General features: G+C 44.4%; 1 protein-coding gene across 2 annotated transcripts in view; it reads right to left on the reverse strand.

Moving 5' to 3' along the window:
• The window catches only part of GALE (UDP-galactose-4-epimerase), a 34,206-nt gene extending 11,708 nt beyond the window's left edge, over nt 1-22,498 (reverse strand). Inside the window, exons 1-3 of one of the 2 annotated variants that reach the window (XM_070764421.1) lie at nt 22,404-22,498; nt 7,886-8,012; nt 3,530-3,645 (exon numbers count right to left, since the gene is read on the reverse strand). In XM_070764421.1, the coding sequence (XP_070620522.1) occupies nt 3,530-3,645; nt 7,886-8,006 (237 nt within the window). In that variant the 5' untranslated portion in view covers nt 8,007-8,012; nt 22,404-22,498. Of the gene's footprint in view, nt 1-3,529; nt 3,646-7,885; nt 8,013-17,115; nt 17,391-22,403 lie in introns of those variants that run through there. The other variant, XM_070764422.1, reaches the window with a different exon arrangement.
• Between the last annotated feature and the right edge of the window lie 146 nt (nt 22,499-22,644).

Raw genomic sequence — 22,644 nt, forward strand, 5'->3', positions numbered from 1 at the left:
TATATAAGTTAAAGTGATACAGTGGTACTTCAGTTCTCGAATGCCTTGGTTGTTGTACATTTCGGATACCGAACAAAATTTTCGGCAAAAATTTCCTTCGGTATCTGAACAAAAATTCGGATACCGAACAGCCACATAAAATTTTGTTCATTATCTGAAATGTTACCGCCGGGGGCGGCTGCAATCCCGGCAGCTTCAGGAGGCTGAGGAGCTCTATAAGCGCTCCAAGCTGCAGGAAGGGTGGGGGCGGCTGCAATCCCAGCAGCTTCAGGGGGCTCCTTTCCTCAGTGCTTCGTCTTGTTACCTGTAAGCAGCTGCACCAACTTTCTCCTTCCCGGAGGTGGCAATGGCAGCGGCTTCCCTTCGAGTAGCAACAGCGCTGGGAACATCATGTGATGAAGGGAAGCCGCCGGAGCCATCTCAGCAGTTGCCGCTGCTCCAGCAGCTTCCCTTCATTACGTGACGTTCCCGGCGCTGTTGCTACTCGAAGGGAAGCCGCCGCCGTTGCCACCGGCGGGAAGGAGAAAGTTGGTGCAGCTGCTTACAGGTAATAAGACGAAGCACTGAGGAAAGGAGCCCCCTGAAGCTGCTGGGATTGCAGCCGCCCCCGGCAGTAACATTTATCCCATCGGAAAGAAAGAAAATAGATTTAATTGGTTCCCAGCGAGTCAACAGGGGCTGGGAACCAATTAAATCCATTTCTATTATTTCCTATGGGATAAATTAATTCGGTACCCGACCAAATCAGTTCTCGACCACACTCCTGGAACGAATTGTGGTCGAGAACCGAGGTACCACTATATTTGGAAAGAAGGAAGGGAGCTGTGGTGGCGCAATGGCTGGAATGCAGTATTGCAGGCTAATTCTGTCAACTCTCAGCAGTTCGATCCTGACCGGTTCAAGGTTGATTCATCGTTCCATTATTATTATTATTATTATTATTATTATTAGATTTGTATGCTGCCCCTCTCCGAGGACTTGGAGCGGCTCACAACAAGCAATACAAAGTACAAATCAAATATTTTTTTAAAAAAATTAAAAACCCTTATTAAAAACAGTAATACAGCCCAAACAAATCATGCATAAAACAGAACAGCCGAGGGGTATATCAATTTCCCCATGCCTGGTGACATAGGTGGGTTTTCAGGAGTTTACGAAAGGCAAGAAGAGTGGGGGCAGTCCTAATCTCCAGGGGGAGTTGATTCCAGAGGGCCGGATCCACCACAGAGAAGGCTCTTCCCCTAGGTCCCGCCAGACAACATTGTTTTGTTGACGGAACCCGGAGAAGGCCAACTCTGGGGGACCTTATCGGTTGCAGGGATTTGTGTGGCAGAAGGCGATCCCGGAGGTATTCTGGTCCGATGCCATGAAGGACTTTATAGGTCATAACCAACACTTTGAATTGTGGCCGGAAACTGATCGCCAGCCAATGCAGCTGCATTCTGCATGATCTGAAGTTTCTGAACACTTTTCAAAGGTAGCCCCATGTACACAGCGTTGCAGCAGTCGAACCTTGAGGTGATGAGGGCATGAGTGACTGTAAGCAGTGACTCCCGGTCCAAATAGGGCCGCAACTGGTGCACCAGGCGGACCTGGGCAAACGCCCCCCTCGCCACAGCTGAAAGATGTTTCTCCAATGTGAGCTGTGGATCGAGGAGGACGCCTAAGTTGCGGACCCTCTCTGAAGGGGTCAGTGATTCCCCTCCCCCAGGGGGATGGACAGACAGATGGAATTGTCCTTGGGAAGCAAAACCCACAGCCACTCTGTCTTGTCGGGGTTGAGTTTGAGCCTGTTGACATCCATCCAGACCCCAACAGCCTCCAGGCACCGACACATCACTTCCACTGCTTCGCTGACTGGACATGGAGACGATTGTTGGAGGCAAGACGCTGACAGGGAAACTGCTTAGAGAGGGCTGTAAAAGCGCTATAAAGCTGTATATAAGTCGAAGTGCTATTGCTATTTCAGAACTACAAATCTGGACTCCAGGCCCTCAACATTACGCTTGGAGTCTCTTTGACTCACAGACTGCCCCTTCCACTGACAGCTATCCCACAGAGTATAAAACCACATTGGAGTCTTCGTCTGTCCGTTCTTTGCCCAGTTTTTTGGAAAAAGACCAATTTAGATGACTTTCAACAGTGCTATCAATGCAAAAATCACTTCATAGAGTCCTTTAAAGGCTGGTTACTTGCCAAAGCTTGAAGATCAGATTACATACGGAACCGTCTTCTGCCTCAAACATACCAGTGGCTGGTCAGGTCCCACAGAGTCGGCCTTCTCCAGGTCTTGTCAGCCGGACAATGTCATCTGGTGGGGCCTAGGGGAAGAGCCTTCTCTGTGGCGGCCCCATCCCTTTTGAATGAGCTCCCCTCGGAAAAGCCATACTGCCCCAACTCTCCGTGCTTTCTTTAAACTTTTAAAGACCGACCTCTCATGCCAGGTCTGGGGCCATTGAAATTTTAACACCTTGCCCCACCCAATGAATGAATGTGTGATGGATTAATGTGTTGCTAATTTTTAAATATGGGGATTTTAATATGTAATGTTATTTACATTTCTCCATGCTGTGAGCCGCCCTGAGTCCCAGTAGAAGGGCGGCATAGAAATAAAATAAAATAAAATAAAATTCAGAAGAAAAAGGGGGGAGATGATCGAAACATTTAAATATGTTAAAGGGTTAAATAAGGTCCAGGAGGGAAGTGTTTTCAATAGGAAAGTGAACACAAGAACAAGGGGACACAATCTGAAGTTAGTTGGGGGAAAGATCAAAGGCAACATGAGAAAATATTATTTTACTGAAAGAGTAGTAGATCCTTGGAACAAACTTCCAGCAGACGTGGTAGATAAATCCACAGTAACTGAATTTAAACATGCCTGGGATAAACATAGATCCATCCTAAGATAAAATACAGAAAATAGTATAAGGGCAGACTAGATGGACCATGAGGTCTTTTTCTGCCGCCAGTCTTCTGTTTCTGTTTCTAAAATAAAATAAAATAAAATAAAAAATAAAATAAAATAAAATGTAAAATAAAATAATAAAATAAAATAAAATAATAAAATAAATAAAATAAAAATAAATAAAATAAAAATAAATAAATAAAATATATAAAATAAATAAAATAAAAATAAATAAAAATAAATAAATAAGTCCATGGCTTGAGAGCAGAGATTTTCCCCAACAACAAGAGTGAGTCACTTTGAGTTTTGTCGTGCAGTTTTTCAGCACAACCCGACACGCTAGAGCAGTGTTTCTCAACCTTGGCTGGGGAATTCTGGGAGTTGAAGTCCACACTTCCTCAAACCACCTAGGTTGAGAAATACTGTGCTAGTGCAGCCAGGCTAAAACGGATACAGCAAAGTTGATGGGCTGAGGAACCACAAGGGGTGGGGAGCAACCACATAGCAAAAGATGAGCCTTTTAGTGGGTGCTGCTCGGCTTACTTGCAGAAGCTGAGCCATTTTCATAATTGGCACAATGAAAAAAAAGAGAGAGAAACCACCAGGTTAGCAATATCCTCTTGCCTTTTTGAAGAGCTCCTGAAGGGCCCGCTCGTCCAGAATGTCCAGTTCTTGGAAAGGGATCTCCTTCCCCACAATCTCCATCACACGCTGAATACTCTCTGGGACCGCATTTTCTCCTGTGGAGAGAATTAGTGTTTTGATGCAAGGTTGGGTGGACTCCGCCTCGCGCCAGTCAGATGGTACCTTCTTTAAGGAGAAGAGGGTCTTGCCCTCAAATACCCTTAAGTCTGAATGCTCCTTTGCACCTTAGGGATGTCCTAGTTTTTGACTGCAAACGTTCTGATTTCCACCATTCCTGCTTCTCATTACATAATATCTCCGGGACCGCCTTCTGCCGCACGAATCCCAGCGACCGGTTAGGTCCCACAGAGTTGGCCTTCTCCGGGTTGACTAAACAATGTCGTTTGGCGGGACCCAGGAGAAGAGCCTTCTCTGTGGCGGCCCCGACCCTCTGGAACCAGCTCCCCCCAGAGATTAGAACTGCCCCCACCCTCCTTGCCTTTCGTAAAGCTCTTAAGACCCATCTCTGCCGTCAGGCATGGGGAACTGAGACATCTCCCCCGGGCCTATATAGTTTATACATGGTATGTTTGTGTGTATGTCCTGCTTTTAATAATGGGGTTTTTAGTGTTTTTTAAATTATTAGATTTGTTCTTATATTGTATTTGTTATTGTTGTGAGCCGCCCCGAGTCTACGGAGAGGGGCGGCATACAAATCTAATAAATAATAATAATAATAATAATAATAATAATAATAATAATAATAATAATAATAATAATATAATAATAATAATAATAATAAGTCAATGGTCCTTAAACTCGGTCAATGGTCCTTAAATGGTCAATGGTCCTTAAACTCGGTAACTATAAGACTTGTGGACTTCAAATGCCAGAATTCTGGGAGCTGAAGTCCACAAGTCTTATAGTTGCTGAGTTTGAGGACCACTGACATAGCCTAAACATCTCCCCCTCTTGTAAACAGCCAGAAATGCTCTTCCTTCCTGCCGTTTACTCAGAAATGCTCTGTACTGTCAAGGTCTTTGAGGGAAGCAAATTCAAGAAAGAAACCTCTATATTTCCGAAGGCTCTTCAATGCTCCTGGGTCATTGTAAGAAAATCTTGAAAGCTTGCAACTAGATGTTGTGGTTAGCTCTGGCCCAACTCCTGTGCCAAGGACTGTAGATGTGGGGGAGACATCCACATGCTGCAGGCCTATTTTGCCCCTGGTGGAATCTGATGATGAAGGCTCCTCTGACCAAGAAGACATGAGCGACAGGGAGGAGGAGAGTGTGGCAGACAGCTCAGAAGGAGATCAATTATCCAGCTCCTCCTTGGATTCAGAACAAGAGTTAATGATACAGCCACGCATGCGGAGAGCGATGCATAGGCAACAACAACTGAGAGATTATTATCAAAGAAAATGAGGCCACCTGTGGTTGGGTGGGGCTGTGGTCATTAGTGAGGCTGCTATAAATAGCAGCTTGTGGGTTTGGCTATTGTGGAGGATTATCTGATCCTTGTGTTTCGTGCCTGCCTTGCTGACTTTGACCTTTTGTGTGCTGATTTTTCCCCGCTTTGAAACTAAACCAGAGCAAAGTGTGTTTCACTTTGTGAAAGAAGAAGGACTGTAAATTTCCTCACAACTGCAAGCTAAGTATCTCAGAACTGATCAGGGACTTGTACAAATTACCAGTTTGTTTGGAAACGAGGGCTCTATGCCCTCTTTGCTATACAAAAAGAGAGCTTCGTTTATTTGCATTTTTGGTATAAAGAACATTGTTTTGAATTGTCAAACGTGTGTGTGTCTGAAATTGTATCTGTGCATTTTCGGGAGGATTCTACCAGAGACCTCAACAGAACACTAGATATGATACGGTGGAGTCTCCTTGCATTCATCTTCTGAACTTGACTTTTTCTGTAATAGTCCTCTATCTTCCTGTAATACCTTTCACACTTTCCCAGAATTGTTACTCATTCCATCATAAATAATCCCTCTAACTCCATCCCGGTGGCTAATTTGAGTAGGAAATGAGAGCGTGACTAGAATCTGGCCTTTCTCTCAGTATTTTAAGGGATCAATGAAGGACGTTAAGATGAGGGTTTGGCCAATGTTTCAATGCCACTTTGAGGCAAAAGTGAAATAACCCTTTGCCTCTGGAAGTCAGTGGAGGAGGCAACACTATTGGCTCCTCAGTCCAACTCCAGCTGCTAGTTTACAGCTAGCTTAGTTGATAAGGCCCAGCCACAATTTGCAAAACTCATGTAACTTACACACTGAGGCTTATTTGATTCTGATTTAGTGTGTTTTATAAAATCACTTGTATTATTATTATTATTATTGTTGTTGTTGTTGTTATTATTATTATTATTATTATTATTATTATGTCAGTACAACACAGCAAACGAGATCACTATGCTGGATTTCGTATTTCATCACCAGTTGGGCGCTTTCCAAGCACCTAGGACTGCATGATGTAGCGGCGAATTATGTTTGCCAATCCCAGTAAAGCGGCCTTTTGCAATTGACAGATGGAGATTTTGTCAATTCCAATGGTTTTCAAATGTCCGCTGAGATCCTTTGGCCCTGTGCCCAGTGTGCCAACTACCACTGGGACCACTTTCACGGGCTTATGCCAGAGTCATTGCAGCTCGATTTTTAGATCTTCATATTTCACTAATTTCTCTATCTGCTTCTCCTCAATTCTGCTGTCTCCTGGGATTGTGATGTCGATGATCCATACTTTCTTTTTCTCCATGATCACAATGTCTGGTGTGTTATGCTTCAGAATTTGGTCAGTCTGAAGTCGGAAGTCCCACAGTAGTTTTGCTTGCTCATTTTCGACCACTTTTTCGGGCTTATGATCCCAACAGTTCTTTGCCACTAGTAGATGGCAGTTCAATAAATATTATTATTATTATTATTATTATTATTATTATTATTATTATTATTATTATTTAGATTTGTATGCCGCCCCTCTCCGTAGACTCGGGGCGGTATGGTTTGTAACTAACATATCACCTGTAAAGTATCCATGATGATAAACATGGCTTATTACATCGTTTCTCAATTATTTTCTCTTACGCCCCACCCCTAGGAAGAAGTAAACATTTCGCGCCCCCCTCCCCAACTCTCCACCGGGAGGATTGTTTGCAATATTCGGCATGCTTTCACTGAAAAAATTCAAGCGGCTTATCAGCATGTTTGGGGTATAATGTGTTTAAGTGACACCTTAATTTATTTGGCTTCATGCTGCCTGCTGCCAATATTTTTAGACACAGCAAACATACTGGTCTTTCCTCGTCTCCCACTGTAGTGACAGTGAAGCCAAGTGCTATATACACTTCGTCATATTTTCTCATCTTAGTTTTCAGGAGACTTACATTTGTCTCATGATCTCCATCTCTCTCCTCCTTTCTTTTCATCCCTGTTAAATATTTTTTCATGGTGTCTCTTAAAGGTTTGTTATATGCATTTCTTATCTTCTATGTGCTGCATGCGGAGTCTGCGGAGAGGGGCGGCATATAAATCCAATAAATCTAATCTAAAATCTAATCTAATGCTAATATCTCTGGGACTGCCTTCTGCCACACGAATCCGAGCGACCAGTTAGGTCCCACAGAGTTGGCATTCTCTGGGTCCCGTCGACTAAACAATGTCGTTTGGCGGGACCCAGGAGAAGAGCCTTCTCTGTGGTGGCCCCGACCCTCTGGAACCAGCTCTTCCTGGAGATCAGAACTGTCCCCCCTCCTTGCCTTTCGTAAAGTTCTTAAGACCCATCTCTGCCGTCAGGCATGGGGGAACTGAGACATCTCCCCCGGGCCTATACAGTTTATACATGGTATGTTTGTGTGTATGCTTGCTTTTAATAATGGGGTTTTTAGTGTTTTTTAAATTATTAGATTTGTTCTTACATTGTCTTTGTTATTGTTGTGAGCCGTCCTGAGTCTATGGAGAGGGGCGGCATACAAATCTAATAAATAATAATAATAATAATAATAATAATAATAATAATAATAATAATAATGTTCGGAGCAATAAACCCTACTTCCTGCAGCAAAAAAAACATGTTGCTCGGGGTCATGTGCCCCCCTGGGACCACTCTTTGTGTCCCCCAGGCGGGCCGCCCCACTATTTGAGAAATGCTGGCTTAGAATAAGGCCTGAATTCAGTCACTGGTTCAAACTGTAATTTTGAACATTATGCCTACAAACCAGGCACTTGTCCATCGATTTAAGGCCTTCTGCTAAGTGGAAAACCATTCAATTCAATTCAATTTATTAGATTTGTACGCCCCCCCTCTCCGAAGCCTTGGATGCCAACCTTGCTGTCAACCAGCTCCTGGATCCTGCCCTTACCTCGGATGGCATTGTGGAAGTTATCGACGACTACCGGGGTATAGCCAGCCTCAACCAGTTCCAGAACACAGTGGCTCCCTATGTAGCCGGCTCCACCTGTCACCAGGATCTTTTCCGACATGGTTTTCTGAAAAGAAACAGAAAAGTCTTTGGAGGAAGGGAAGAAACTGGTTTCTTTCTGGGAGCAACAAGTGCATTGTGGAGGACCGAGGACAGGGCGGGCAATTAATTTTGCTAATAGACCACTTGAGAAATTAGGAATGTTATGGAGGGCCGAACCAATAGGATTGTGAAGGTACATAGGCATACACCAGCACAACTTTCACACTTCCAGGGGAAAGGGAAAGGGAATTGTTGGCATGGTTGCCAAAAGAAAGGAATCTCCATGCATATGTTCTGGGAGTGTGTTGAAGTTCAGAAATTTTGGAAGGAAGTGCAGAATGAAATAAATAAAAGGTATTTATTATTTATTTATTATTTGGATTTGTATGCCGCCCCTCTCCGAAGACTCGGGGCGGCTCACAACAAGTGAAAAACAATCCAATACATAATCCAATTAATTAAAATATTAAAAGTTTTTTTTAAAACCCTATACTAACATACACACACACAAGCATACCATGTATAAATTCAGCGGGCCCAGGGGGAGATGTTTAGTTTCCCCATGCCTGACGGCAAAGGTGGGTTTTGAGAAGTTTACGGAAGGCAGGAAGAGTAGGGGCAGTTCTGATCTCCGGGGGGAGTTGGTTCCAGAGAGTCGGTGCCGCCACAGAGAAGGCTCTTCCCCTGGGGCCCGCCAACCGACATTGTTTAGTTGACGGGACCCGGAGGAGGCCCACTCTGTGGGACCTAATCGGTCGCTGGGATTCGTGCGGCAGAAGGCGGTCCCGGAGATATTCTGGTCCGATGCCATGAAGGGCTTTAAAGGTCATAACCAACACTTTGAATTGTGACCGGAAACTGATCGGCAGCCAATGCAGACTGCGGAGTGTTGGTGTGACATGGGCATACCTGGGGAAGCCCATGACTGCTCTCGCAGCTGCATTCTGCACGATCTGAAGTTTCCGAACACTTTTCAAAGGTAGCCCCATGTAGAGAGCATTACAGTAGTCGAACCTCGAGGTGATGAGGGCATGAGTGACTGTGAGCAATGTTAAATATTGTGGATAATTACAAAAGAAATAGCGATACTAGTTAAACAAAGAGAATTAAGAGACTTCAAAGAAATAAAAACTGCAGCATTGGAAAGCGCTCAAGCGGTAGTGGTATTGGGTTGGAAAGAGTCTAAAAAATGGACATTACAGAATTGGTTCTGGTTCGTGGTGGATCACATTCATTTTGAAATCATGGAAATAAGATTAAACAATTTTGACGAAAATAAATTGGAGAAGCTGATGGTACGATGGAATAAGGTGAAAGATTATATGCTGAGTAGAATTTGTGACGAAAATGTGAAAAATAAACTCCAACCACTCTTTCAATAACAATCAAATGCAAAGTAGAGCTAAGGAAATAAAAGAATATAAACTAGTAAATATTTGAACCCCCCGCAATTGGTGGTGGTGGAATTGTCAGTCGGGTGATGGGCAGTGTTCCCTCTAATTTTTTGGGGGGGTGGGCGGAAAAGTATAGTGTCTGAGCGGCAGTCCCTTCGGGACTGGGCGGCACAGAAATATTAAATAAATGAATAAACAAACAAACAAACAAACAAACAAACAAACAAAAAACCCACCCTGTTTTGCCTCAGAGAATTTCAGTGCCTTCATGGCACTGGACCAGAATATCTCCGGGACCGCCTGCTGCCGCACGAATCCCAGCGACCGATTAGGTTGGCGGGCCCCAGAGGAAGAGCCTTCTCTGTGGCGGCCCCGGCCCCCTGGAACCAACTCCCCCCAGAGATTAGAACTGCCCTTACTCTCCTTGCCTTTCGTAAGCTCCTTAAGACCCACCTCTGTCATCAGGCATGGGGGAACTGAGACATCTCCCCCGGGCATATACAATTTATGAATGGTATGTCTGTATGTATGTTTGTTTAGAAAATGGGGTTTTTAAAATATTTTTAAATAGTAATTTAGATTTGTTGTAAATTGTTTTCACTTTGTTGTGAGCCGCCCCGAGTCTGCGGAGAAGGGCGGCATACAAATCTAATAAATAAATAAATAAATAAAATAAAATAAAATAAAATAAAATAAAATAAAATACTGTACTGTACTGTGTGTCTATAACAGTGAGCTCATAATAGGGCAACTCTATCAATATCAAAATGCCACTTAAATAGTTGAGCTAGTTTCAAACTAGATTTTGATTTTCTTTCTCTCTTCCTTACTCCCATTCTTTTTCTTTCTCTTTTCCTTCCTCTCTTTTTTCTATCTGTTTCTCTCTCTTCCTCTCTTCCTCTCTCTCTCCTTCCCTCTCACTCTTTCCCTCTCGGCTTCTGGGCAGGTTTGGAAAACTCTGAGTTGATGATGACTTTTAAGTGAGCGATTGCTCACTGCTCAGCTTAGAGGGAACTATGGTGATGGGCACATGCACTGTGCACCGTTTTATGTTTGTTTATGTTAATTTCAATGTGCAAAACCAATAAAAATATATTTTTTTTAAAAAAAGAAGGTACATAGGCAAGCATTCATGCAACATATAAAAATAACAGCCACCTCCAAAATAAAAGCAGCCCATGCAGGCCAGAAAGGGACAGCCAAAGGGCTGGAAGTGGCCAGAGCCCATAAAATACCTAGGTCTGATTTAGGCCAACCTGGAACACTCTAGATGTTTTGGGCTTGCAGACTGAATGTTGCAAATCTCTAGACTGGAATTCTGGAGGTTGTGATTTCAACAAGTCCAGAAGGCACCAATTCGGTACCAATAGTAGAATAGTAGAATTCTTTATTGGCCAAGTGTGACTGGACACACAAGGAATTTGTCTTTGGTGCATATGCTCTCAGGGTTCAAAACGGAAAAGAGACATTTGTCAAGAATCATGTGGTACAACACTTAATGATTGTCATAGGGGTCAAATAAGCAATGAAGAAACAATCAATATTAATAAAAATCTTAGGATACAAGCAACAAATCACAGTCATGGAGCCCTAAGTAGGAGGAAATAAGTGATGGGAATGATGAAAAAAAACTAGTAGTAATAGAAGTGCAGATTTAGTAAAAAGTCTGACAATGTTGAGGGAATTATTTGTTTAGCAGAGTGATGGTGTTCAGGAAAAAACTGTTCTTGTGTCTAGTTGTCTTGGTGTGCAGGGCTCTGTAGCGACGTTTTGAGGGTAGAAAAGTCTCCCGAGAAAAGTCATTCAAAACTAAAAGGCTAATAAGCATTCTGTCAGATTTCACAAATGATGTTCCTAGCCCAGTGATGGCGAACCTTTTTTGGTTTGTGTGTCAAAAGAGGGTGCATGCATTCTCCCTCCTCATACCCCACTGTGCTGCCTCCTGTACATACGCACAACCCTCTATGTCCATAAACCCCAGGCTGTGGCATGCCAAAAAACAGGCCCTGCAAAGCAGCACACAAAGCCACACCTCCTCTGATAAATGGAAAAATCTTTCTCCATGGAACCGGTCCCTAGTACCCAAAAGTTTGGGGACCACTGGTATAGGTTCCCCTGCTCTGAACAAGGGGTTGGACTAGAAGGGACTCTTCCAACTCTGTTATCCTGTAAAAAATGTTTTCAGGAGAAACCAAAGAGATCTAAATCCTTCTGGAAACAGCATGGTCCTTCTTGTTGTCATTTCTTTTTAAAAAGCTTTAATTTCCTGGTCTCTTTAGGATGTTTATCTCCGGGACCGCCTTCTGCCGCACGAATCCCAGCGACCGGTTAGGTCCCTCAGAGTTGGCCTTCTCCGGGTCCCGTCGACTAAGCAATGTCGTTTGGCGGGACCCAGGGGAAGAGCCTTCTCTGTGGCGGCACCGACCCTCTGGAACCAGCTCCCCCCAGATATCAGAGTTGCCCCCACTCTCCTTGCCTTTCGCAAGCTCCTTAAAACCCACCTCTGTCATCAGGCATGGGCGAATTGAAATTTCTCTTCCCCCTAGGCTTATAGAATTTATACATGGTATGCTTGTATGTATGAGTGGTTTTTTAAATTGGGGGTTTTTTAGATTGTTTTTAATATTAGATTTGTTTACATTGTCTTTTTATATTGTTGTTAGCCGCCCCGAGTCTTCGGAGAGGGGCAGCATACAAATCTAATAAATAATAATAATAATAATAATAATAATAATAATAATAATAATCTTTTACAGGTGGCCTCCCTCCCAGATATTTAGCAGGTGAGGAGTTACCTGTGCTTCAGAATTTAGACTGGGAACTCAACTCCATCTTATCTAAGTTTCTGGGGGGACCAAGGGAATGAGACATTGGAAAATGGGTTAATTCAGCAACCAAGTTGTTTTGTTATGAGAGCTGTTTGTCAAAATCACATTCCTTCCTCTAAAACCACATCTTGGCCAATGTCTTCTCCCTTTCCATGCTTAATCGTGCAGGGAGCCACTCTCTTCACACTGAAAAGTTTCTGTCTCTCTGTTTCAGAAGCCTACTCCTATTTATTTTGCAGTCGCCCCACCCTCCAAAAATAATATTTTGTGAGAACAGACACGCTTCAGTCTGAAAACAACGAGGTTTGAAGCTTTGCCGGGAAGAGGAGAGCTGGGCTCAGAAAGAGCCGTTGAGGAGCAGGAGAGCCACCTGGACAGAACTGCCCACCCCAAAAGGGCCATACAGAGAGAGCCTGTGTGCACCCAGCCACAAGGAAGGCATTCATCTTGAAACACACACACAGTTTGCATGCCGGTCAAAGTTTTAGGCTTGATCCTGGGTTCAGACTCAGGTTTAACTTCAACTGTATATCTAGCATTTAGACTTATATACTACTTCACAGTGCTTTACCACCCTCCCTAAGCGGTTTACAGAGAGTAAGCCCCCAACAATTTGCTCCCACAATGTACCGCAGCGGCTTAAAAAGCCAACACAATCCTAAGCTGCATAAACAAAGGAATACACTCCAAGAAAAGGGAAGTGCTTGTTGCTTGCTTATTTATTTATGTATATGTATGTATGTGTGTAGATATATATATATATATATAGCTGATGAGGCCAAAATAAGGCCGAAATAGATCTATCCTAGTCTCCCTTAATTTTCAAATTCAGCTTAAACATGTGACATATATATATATATATATATATATATATATATATATATATATATAGAGAGAGAGAGAGAGAGAGAGAGAGAGAGAGAGAGAGAGAGAGAGAGAGATAGATAGACAGACAGACAGACAGACAGACAGACAGACAGACAGACAGACAGACAGACAGACAGACAGACAGTGCTGTTCAAGATTGTGTGTGGACTCTCTGGACTTTAGAATTGGACTCAATTTCCCAGTTATTGGGTGAGCAATTGGATTGCATTTAACCTGTGCCTTGTGTGTACCAGAAAATCCCTTTGACATTTAAAAAGGGAGCTGTTTCTGTTTTTCTGTTTATAAAAACTTTTGGGTTTTCCTTTTATCGTGTGGTGTGTGTCTTCCTGGACTAATTACTCTGTAATTATGGGCGGTTGAAACACGCCGGCAGAACAGACAGACAGACAGATAGACAGACAGATAGATAGATAGTGTTGTGGTTAGCTCTGGCCCAGCTCCTGCCCCAAGGAATGTACAGGTAGATGTGGGGGAAACATCCACATGCCGCAGGCCTGTTTTGCTCCCGATGGAATCTGCCAACGAAGCCTCCTCTGACCAAGGAAGCATGAGTGACAGGGAAGAGGAGAGTGTGGCAGACAGCCCAGGAGGAGATCAATCATCTGTATCATCCCTGGATTCTGAACAAGAATTAATGACACATCCACGCATGCGTAGAGTGATGCATAGGAGACAACAACTGAAGGATTATTACAAGAGAAAATGAGGTCACCTGTGGTTGGGTGGGGCTGCTGTAATTAGTGCTACAGATAAAAGTGCAGCTTGGTGTTTTAGTCTCATGGCAGTTTATCTGATTCATTATTTCATCAAGATTGTGGGTTTTGTGCTGTTCAAGATTGTGTGTGGACTCTGGACTCTAGAATTTGACTCAATTTCCCAGTTATTGGGTGAGCAATTGGATTGCATTTAACCTGTGCCTTGTGTGTACCAGAAAATCCCTTTGACATTTAAAAAGGGAGCTGTTTCTGTTTTTCTGTTTATAAAAACCTTTGGGTTTTCCTTTTATTGTGTGGTGTGTGTATTCCTGGACTAATTACCCTGTAATTACAGGTGGTTGAAACACGCCAGCAGAACGAACAGACAGACAGACAGACAGACAGACAGACAGACAGATATTTTGCGCCTATTTTATATTTCTGTTCATCAGTCTGTTATTCGTCATTTCTTCACACCCCTCCTTTTATCTCCATCTCCTCCTCTTACCTTCTTACTCCTTCTCTCCCCCTTCCTACTTCCTTCTACTACTACTCCTTCTCCCTTCACTTTTCTACTTCCTCTTTTTCCTTCTTTGCTTTTCCTTGAGTGAATCTTATCCTAATTTCTCTCCTGTTTAACAGACTGATAGTTCCCACCTTAGTTTATGTATCTGTAAAATTTTACTGGTTTCTGAGATCCGGTCTTAGTTCCTCATTCTTTCTTTCAAGATCTACCTTAGCTGTCCCACGCCTTCACTCTCAACTCCTGATTTAATTAATACCCTCCCGCTGACCCTTGCTCCTTCAACTCTACTTAGCCGTGCAAAAGCCATTCATGAGAACTCAACCCTTTCTCTCTTGCAGTGAAGAAGGCTCTCAAGCGCCGTCAAAGCTCCAGCTCAAAAGATGGCACAATTTCCGGTACCAAAAAATGGTACAGAGCACAAGTGCTCCTCTGCATGTGGAACCAGACCGAAGCCTCATCCCTGCAGTGCTTCACTTTTCACTATTCAATCAGGTACAGCAGTGGCCGCCAAACCTTTTGGGCACCAGGAATTGGTTCCACGGAGAAAGATTTTTCTGTGGACCGGAGGGGACGTGGCTTTCCGTACTGCCGGTATCAAGGAAGGAAATGATATCCTACCACCCTCCACTCCTTTCAGCCTGCAGTCTACTCAGGGGTCATCAACACCTGCTCTGTGGACCAGCAGTGGGCTGTAACATGCCAGAAACTGGTCCATGCAAACAAGCAAAGCCCCATCCATGGGACACAGCAGTGATGGCAAACCTATGGCACAGGTGCCACAGGTGGCACGCGGAGCCATATCTGCTGGCACGCGAGCCGTTGCCCTATCTATCTATCTATCTATCTATCTATCTATCTATCTATCTATCTATCTATCTATCTATCTATCTATCTATCATCTATCTATCTATCATTTATCTATCTATCTCATCTATCTATCTATCTATCTATCATCTATCTATCTATCTATCTCATCTATCTATCTATCTATCTCATCTATCTATCTATCTCATCTATCTATCTATCTATCTATCTATCTATCATCTATCTATCTATCATTTACCTATCTATCATCTATCTATCTATCTATCTATCTATCTATCTATCTATCATCTATCTATCTATCTATCTATCTATCTATCTATCTATCAATCATCTATCTATCTATCATCTATCTATCTATCTATCATCTATCTATCTCATCTATCTATCTATCTATCTATCTATCTATCTATCTATCTATCTATCTATCTATCTATCTATCTATCTATCTATCTGCCCTAGTGCATGTGTATGAGGGCAAACCTTTTTTTCCTTGTGTGCCAAAAGAACATGCATGTGCGCTATCTATCATCTATCTATCTATCTATCTATCATTTATCTATCTATCTCATCTATCTATCTATCTATCTCATCTATCTATCTATCTATCTCATCTATCTATCTATCTCATCTATCTATCTATCTATCTATCTATCATCTATCTATCTATCATTTACCTATCTATCATCTATCTATCTATCTATCTATCTATCTATCTATCTATCTATCTATCATCTATCTATCTATCTATCTATCAATCATCTATCTATCTATCATCTATCTATCTATCTATCATCTATCTATCTCATCTATCTATCTATCTATCTATCTATCTATCTATCTATCTATCTATCTATCTATCTATCTATCTATCTATCTATCTGCCCTAGTGCATGTGTATGAGGGCAAACCTTTTTTTCCTTGTGTGCCAAAAGAACATGCATGTGCGCTATCTATCATCTATCTATCTATCTATCTATCTATCTATCTATCTATCTATCTATCTATCTATCATTTATCTATCTATCTCATCTATCTATCTATCTATCTATCATCTATCTATCTATCTATCTATCTCATCTATCTATCTATCATCTATCTATCTATCTATCTATCTATCTATCTATCTATCTATCTATCTATCTATCTATCTATCTATCTGCCCTAGTGCATGTGTATGAGGGCAAACCTTTTTTTCCTTGGGTGCCAAAAGAACATGCATGTGCGCTATCACTCACGTGCAAGTACCTACACTCATAATTCAATGCCTGGGGAGGGCGAAAACAGCTCCCACCCCCCAAGGCCAGAAATGGCCTGTTTCCCAACTTCTAGTGGGCCCAGTAGGCTCGTGTTTCGCCCTCCCCAGGCTCCAAAGGCTTCCATGGAATCGGGGGTGGATAAAAACGTCTCCCCCCATCCTCCTGGAGGCTCTCTGGAAGCCAAAAATGCCTTCACAGAGCGTCTGTGCAACCCAAAAATCAGCTGGCCAGCATACACATGCACGCTGAGCTAGGGCAACGGCTCGCGTGCCAGCAGATATGGCTCCGCGTGCCACCTGTGGCACCCGTGCCATAGGTTTGCCATCACCGCTGTATCCCATGGATGGGGCTTTGCTTGTTTGCATGGAACAGTTTCTGGCATGCTACAGCCCACTGCTGGTCCACAGAGCAGGTGTTGATGACCCCTGAGTAGACTGCAGGCTGAAAGGAGTGGAGGGTGGTAGGATATCATTTCCTTCCTCGAGAACAGGGGTCTCCAGCCTTGGCAACTTTAAGCCCAGCTTTTCTGGCAGGGGAATTCTGGGAGTTGAAGTCCGCCAGGCTTAAAGTTGCCAAGGTTGGAGACCCTTGCTCTACAGCAGTATTTCTTAGCCTTGGTCCCTTGAAGATGTTTGGACTTCAACTCCCAGACGTCCCCAGCTAGCATGAAGCACTTGACCTCCAGGCATTTTAAAGTGTCCAAAGTTAAGACCTACCTTGGCCAAAACAGAAGCTCAGAGCACCACCAGCAGTTGCAATGTTTTCCCTTTCTGCCTTTTCTCAAGAGGAACAAACCATTTGTCTGGCTCTCGCTTGCTCCTCCACCCATCAACACCCAGGCTGGGCCAAAATCACGCTGTCACTCCCAATTTTGCTTGCTTTACATCTGCTGTCTCTGCACAAGGGCAATTAAACCTCTCTTCCAGGAGAAAGCAGAGAAATCGAATCCTCCTGCAAACGGCTGCGTCCTCCTTGGTTGTCATTATTAAAATACTTTTAATTTCCTGGTTTGGTTTCTGTGACCTTTTAGACTGGTCTCCCGAGCAGATATTTAACAAGGGGAGTGTCATTTTGCAAGGGGTTGGGAAGTCTAATGTCCAATGTTTAGTTCCTGCTTATCAGGCATTTATGAAATAAGTTGGATCATTAGAGCAACCACTCAGTGGAAATGACCTACTGGTGACTGGAGGCTGTTAGGGTCTGGATGGGGGCTAACAGGCTCAGACTCAACCCCGACAAGACGGAGTGGATATTTATTTATTTATTTATTAGATTTGTATGCCACCCATCTCCGTAGACTCAGGGCGGCTCACAGCACAATAAAACAGTTCATGACAAATCTAATAATTTACAATTTAAAGTATTTTAAAAAACCCCATTATTAAGCAAACATACATACATACAAACATACCATACATAAATTGTATATGCCCGGGGGAGATATCTCAGTTCCCCCATGGGTTCTGCCTCCCAAGGACATCTCCATCTGCCTGTCCAAGGACATCTCCATCTGCCTGGGGGGGAGATTTTTGGCCCCCTCAGAGAGGGTCTGCAACTTGGGCATCCTCTTCAATCCACAGCTGACCTTTCAGCTGTGGCGAGGGGGGCGTTTGCCCAGGTTCTCCTGGTGCGGCCCTATCTGGACAGGGAGTTTCTGCTCACGGTCACTCATGCCCTTATCACCTCGAGGTTCGACTATTGCAATACTCTCTATATGGGGCTACCTCTGAAGAGCATTTGGAAACTACAAATTGTGCAGAATGCAGCCACATAAGCAGTCATGGGCCTCCCAAAGTATACCCATGTTTCTTCAGCACTCCGCGGACTGCACTGGCTGCCAATTGGTTTCCGGACACGATTCAAAGTGTTGGTTATGACCTACAAAGCCCTACATCACATTGGACCAATTACCTACAGGACCGCCTTCTGCTGCATCCGGTTAGGTCCCACAGAGTTGGCCTTCTCCAGGTCCCGTCAACTAGACCAGTGTTTCCCAACCTTGGCAACTTGAAGATATTTGGACTTCAACTCCCAGAATTCCCCAGCCAGCGAATGCTGGCTGGGGAATTCTGGGAGTTGAAGTCCAGATATCTTCAAGTTGCCAAGGTTGGGAAACACTGAACTAGGCAATGTCACTTGAGAGGGCCTAGCAGAAGAGCCTTTTCTGTGGGGGCCCCAGCCCTCTGGAATCAGCTCCCTCTGGAGATTCGTACGGCCCCCAACCTCTTTGACTTCCGCAAGAATCTGAAAACCTATTTATGCCGCCAGGCTTGGCGTCACTAGACCCTAGCCTCTGGCCAAAGAGTGTGTGGTAAGTTTGTGGTTTGGATCTGAATGAATGGTTTTTAATGTTTTAGCGTTTTTAGAAGGGTTATTTATATTAATTGGATTTCAAATGTGTTATTGTATACTGCTCAAAAAAGTAAAGGGAACACTCACATAACACAACCTAGATCTGAATGAATGAAATATTCTCATTGAATATTTCATTTGCACAACTATTCCATTTGCACAACAGCCTGTGAAATTGACTGTCAATCGGTGTTGTTGTTGTTGTTGTTGTTGTTGTTATTATTATTATTATTATTATTATTATTATTATTATTATTATTAATTAGATTTGTATGCCGCCCCTCTCCGTAGGCTCGGTGTTGCTTCCTAAGTGGACAGTTTGATTTCACAGAAGTTTTTATTTACTTGAAGTTATGTTCTGTTTTTTAAGTGTGCCCTTTATTTTTTTGAGCAGTGTATATATGTATATATTTATATGCTGTGAGCCACCCCGCCTCCATGGAGAGGGGCAGCATACAAGCCCAACAAATAAATAAATATAAAATCCTGGCTATTTGGCACCCATGCTCCTGGCAAAGTATAGAAGGGATTTAAAAAAGGGATCTGCAGCTGTTCCTTTTCTTCCTCCATCGCCAACCTTTGACTTGGCTAAATGCCAACCTGGTTCAGGATGTAGTGATTATTCACTGTTTACTCAGAGATATTAAGAACCAGGAAACGTCGGTATGACTGGTGCCATGTCAGAGGTGGGATGCTAAGGTGGAACGGTGACGTGTGATCGCCCCTGTGGCTCTGAGTGCTAGTGGAGTCCAGCATAATTATGCTACTACACCTGGGCAGGTAATGAAATCACACGCAGACACGCAGGGGTGCCACGGTACCAGTGACGTGTCCTCACCCCTGTGGCTCTGAGTGCTAGCAGAGTCCAGCACAATTATGCTACTGCACCTGGGCAGGTAATGAAATCACACACGGGCACGTAGGGGTACCACAGTACCAGTGACGTGTCCTTGCCCCCGTGGCTCTCAGTGCTAGCGGAGTCCAGCGCAATTCTGCCAAAGGCGCCCTGTGTGTCTGCGCGTGATTTTGTTCCCTGCCCAGGTGCAGTAGCAGAATCGCGCTGGACTCTGCTAGCACTCAGAGCCATGAGGCCGAGCAGTTGTCACTGTTCCACCTTAGCAGCTCACCTCCTTGCAATTTATTTATGTATGTATGTATGTATGTATGTATGTATGTATTCATTCATTCATTCATTCATTCATTCATTCATTCATTCATTTATTAGATTTGTATGCCTCCTCTCTCCGAAGACTCAGGGTGGCTAACAACAATAAAAAAGACAATGTAAACAAATGTAATATTAAAATAATGTAAAAAACCCCAATTTAAAGAACCACTCATACATACAAGCATACCATGTATAAATTCTATAAGCCTAGGGGGAAGGGAAATTTCAATTCCCCCATGCAAGGAGGGTGGGGGCAACTCTGATATCTGGGGGAGGCTGGTTCCAGAGGGTCGGGGCCGCCACAGAGAAGGCTCTTCTCCTGGGTCCCGACAAACGACATTGGGATGACAAAAACATCCACCTGCTGGAAGACGAGACCTGGGCTGGGTCGCACTTCCCGCAGCTAGTTCCACATGGGCACAACAGGTCAACTCACAGCCAGGCATGCAACTGCACAGCCAAGTCGGCAACACCTTGTTCACACTTGGGCTGTTTGCTGGAATCAGAACAGAGGGGAACCTTAGCAAACGAGGCAGCGTGACGTTGCTCCTTTGTTTTATCCATCAAAGCCGAGACCTGCCCAACCGGAGCCTGGCGCATATAAATTCATCCACACGCAAAGGACACATCATAGTGAGATTTGCTCGCTTGCAGTCCAGGGTATCAGGCAAACCTAGTTGATTTTTAAAGCAGGTTTTAAAGCAAGCTTAACGGTGAATCTAAGCAGACGTGGTGGCTCAGTGGCTAAGACGATGAACTTAGCGACCAAGAAGGTCGGCAGTTCTGCTGGCACCCAAACAATGTCGTCTGGCAGGACCCAGGGGAAGAGACTTCTCTGTGGTGGCTCCGACCCTTTGGAACCAGCTCCCCCCAGAGATTAGGACTGCCCCCACCCTCCTTGCCTTTTGTAAACTCCTTAAAACCCACCTCTGCCATCAGGCATGGGGGAATCCTAGTCTCTGGGGGGAGCTGGTTCCAGAGGGTCGGAGCCACCACAGAGAAGGCTCTTCCCCTGGATCCCGCCAGGCGGCATTATTTAGTCGACGGGATCCAGAGAAGGCCCACTCTGTGGGACCTAACTGGTCGCTGGGATTCGTGCGGCAGAAGGCGGTCTCGGAGATATCTTGGTCCAATGCCATGTAGGGCTCTTATTGTAGGTCCAGTAGATACATTAGCAACTTATAAGAGCGTGAAAAACATCCCATCTCAAACTGTTGCCTGTGAAATGTGGAAAGTCCTGTTTTCAGTAAGAAACTGGTGTGGGTGTGTGTGAATGAGTGAGAGAGAGAAAGAAGCTATTTCAGGTATGAAACAGTCTGTTCCTGGACTGGGAAGTTTTAAAAAAATATATACAGAAGGTATCCATAGTGAAACTCTTGGACATTATTGCCAAGAAAAGCATAGAATCTCTTAATCCCCAGCAGTTGATCTCAAAAAAAAAAATTAAAAAAAGAAAAGAAAATATTTGCTTTTTATGAGTTTGAACAGCCAACTTTGCACATCCTCAAAACCTCACCTAGCCACAGTGGTTTCTGCCTTCCTTCCTTCTTCTGACGATGTTTCTAGTGCAGGGGTCCTTGGCAACTTTATGACTAGGGGACTTCAACTCCCAGAATTCCTCAGCAAAGCTGACTGAGGAATTCTGGGAGTTGAAGTCCCCCAGTCATAAAGCTGCCAAGGTTGGAGACCCCTGTCCTAGATCAGCATTTCTCCATATTTAACATAGGGAAGGAACTTTTCCTCCCAGAATTCCCTAGGCACAAGTACGCTCTGCTACGGTACACTGGGGAATTCTGGGAGCAAAACTGCCAGGGGAATTCTGGGAGTTTTGCTGCCTGGGGAACTCTGGGAGGTTTTCTGCCAGGGGAATTCTGGGAGTTTTGCCGCCTGGGAAACTCCGGGAGTTTTACCGCCTGGGGAATTCTGGGAGTTTTGCCGCCAGGGGAATTCTGGGAGTTTTGCCGCCTGGGAAACTCTGGGAGTTTTGCTGCCTGGGAAATTCTGGGAGTTTGGCCGCCTGGGAAACTCTGGGAGTTTTGCCACCTGGGGAACTCTGGGAGTTTTGTGGCCAGGGGAATTCTGGGAGTTTTGCCACCTGGGAAACTCTGGGAGTTTTGCGGCCTGTGGAATTCTGGGAGTTTTGCCGCCTGTGGAATTCTGGGAGTTTTTCTAGCTGAGGAATTCTGGGAGTTGAAGTCCGCCAGGCTTAAAGTTGCCAACGTTCGAGCCCTCTGGTCTTGAAGGGCAACGGGGCCACCTTCTTGCCCCTTTTCCCGACCCACCTTTGCCAGGTAAGGCGGACATTCGTATCGCCTCTTCCCGGCCACCGTCTCCCTCCTTAAGTCGGATTCCTGCCCAAACCTCCCCGTCCCGTCCTACCGTCCCCTTCCCAACACTCTATGCCTCCCGGGCCACCATTCATTCATTCATTCGGCCATTCACACGTGCAACCCGCGCTCTCCTCTCCGCCGCCCGCATCCTCACCTCGCAGCTCCGCGGACTCCTTCCGAAGCGGCCAGGTCGCGGCCCCTTTAAGGGCTTCCACCCTTCTCCCCTTTTAGGCCGCGCCCCGCCACCGCTTCCCCATGGTAACGTGTCACTTTATTTTATTTTTTGGTCCCGCCTTGTTCCCCTCCTCCTGGTACGGAAAGTGGCGAGGGCCAAAAGTGTGGCGTCCCAATGCCACGCATCCTTTTTGGAATTTGCATGGGATGGAACGAGATGC

Source organism: Erythrolamprus reginae, chromosome 11 (genome assembly GCF_031021105.1).
Source record: "Erythrolamprus reginae isolate rEryReg1 chromosome 11, rEryReg1.hap1, whole genome shotgun sequence".
In the NCBI taxonomy this organism is placed as follows: Eukaryota; Metazoa; Chordata; class Lepidosauria; order Squamata; family Dipsadidae; genus Erythrolamprus; species Erythrolamprus reginae.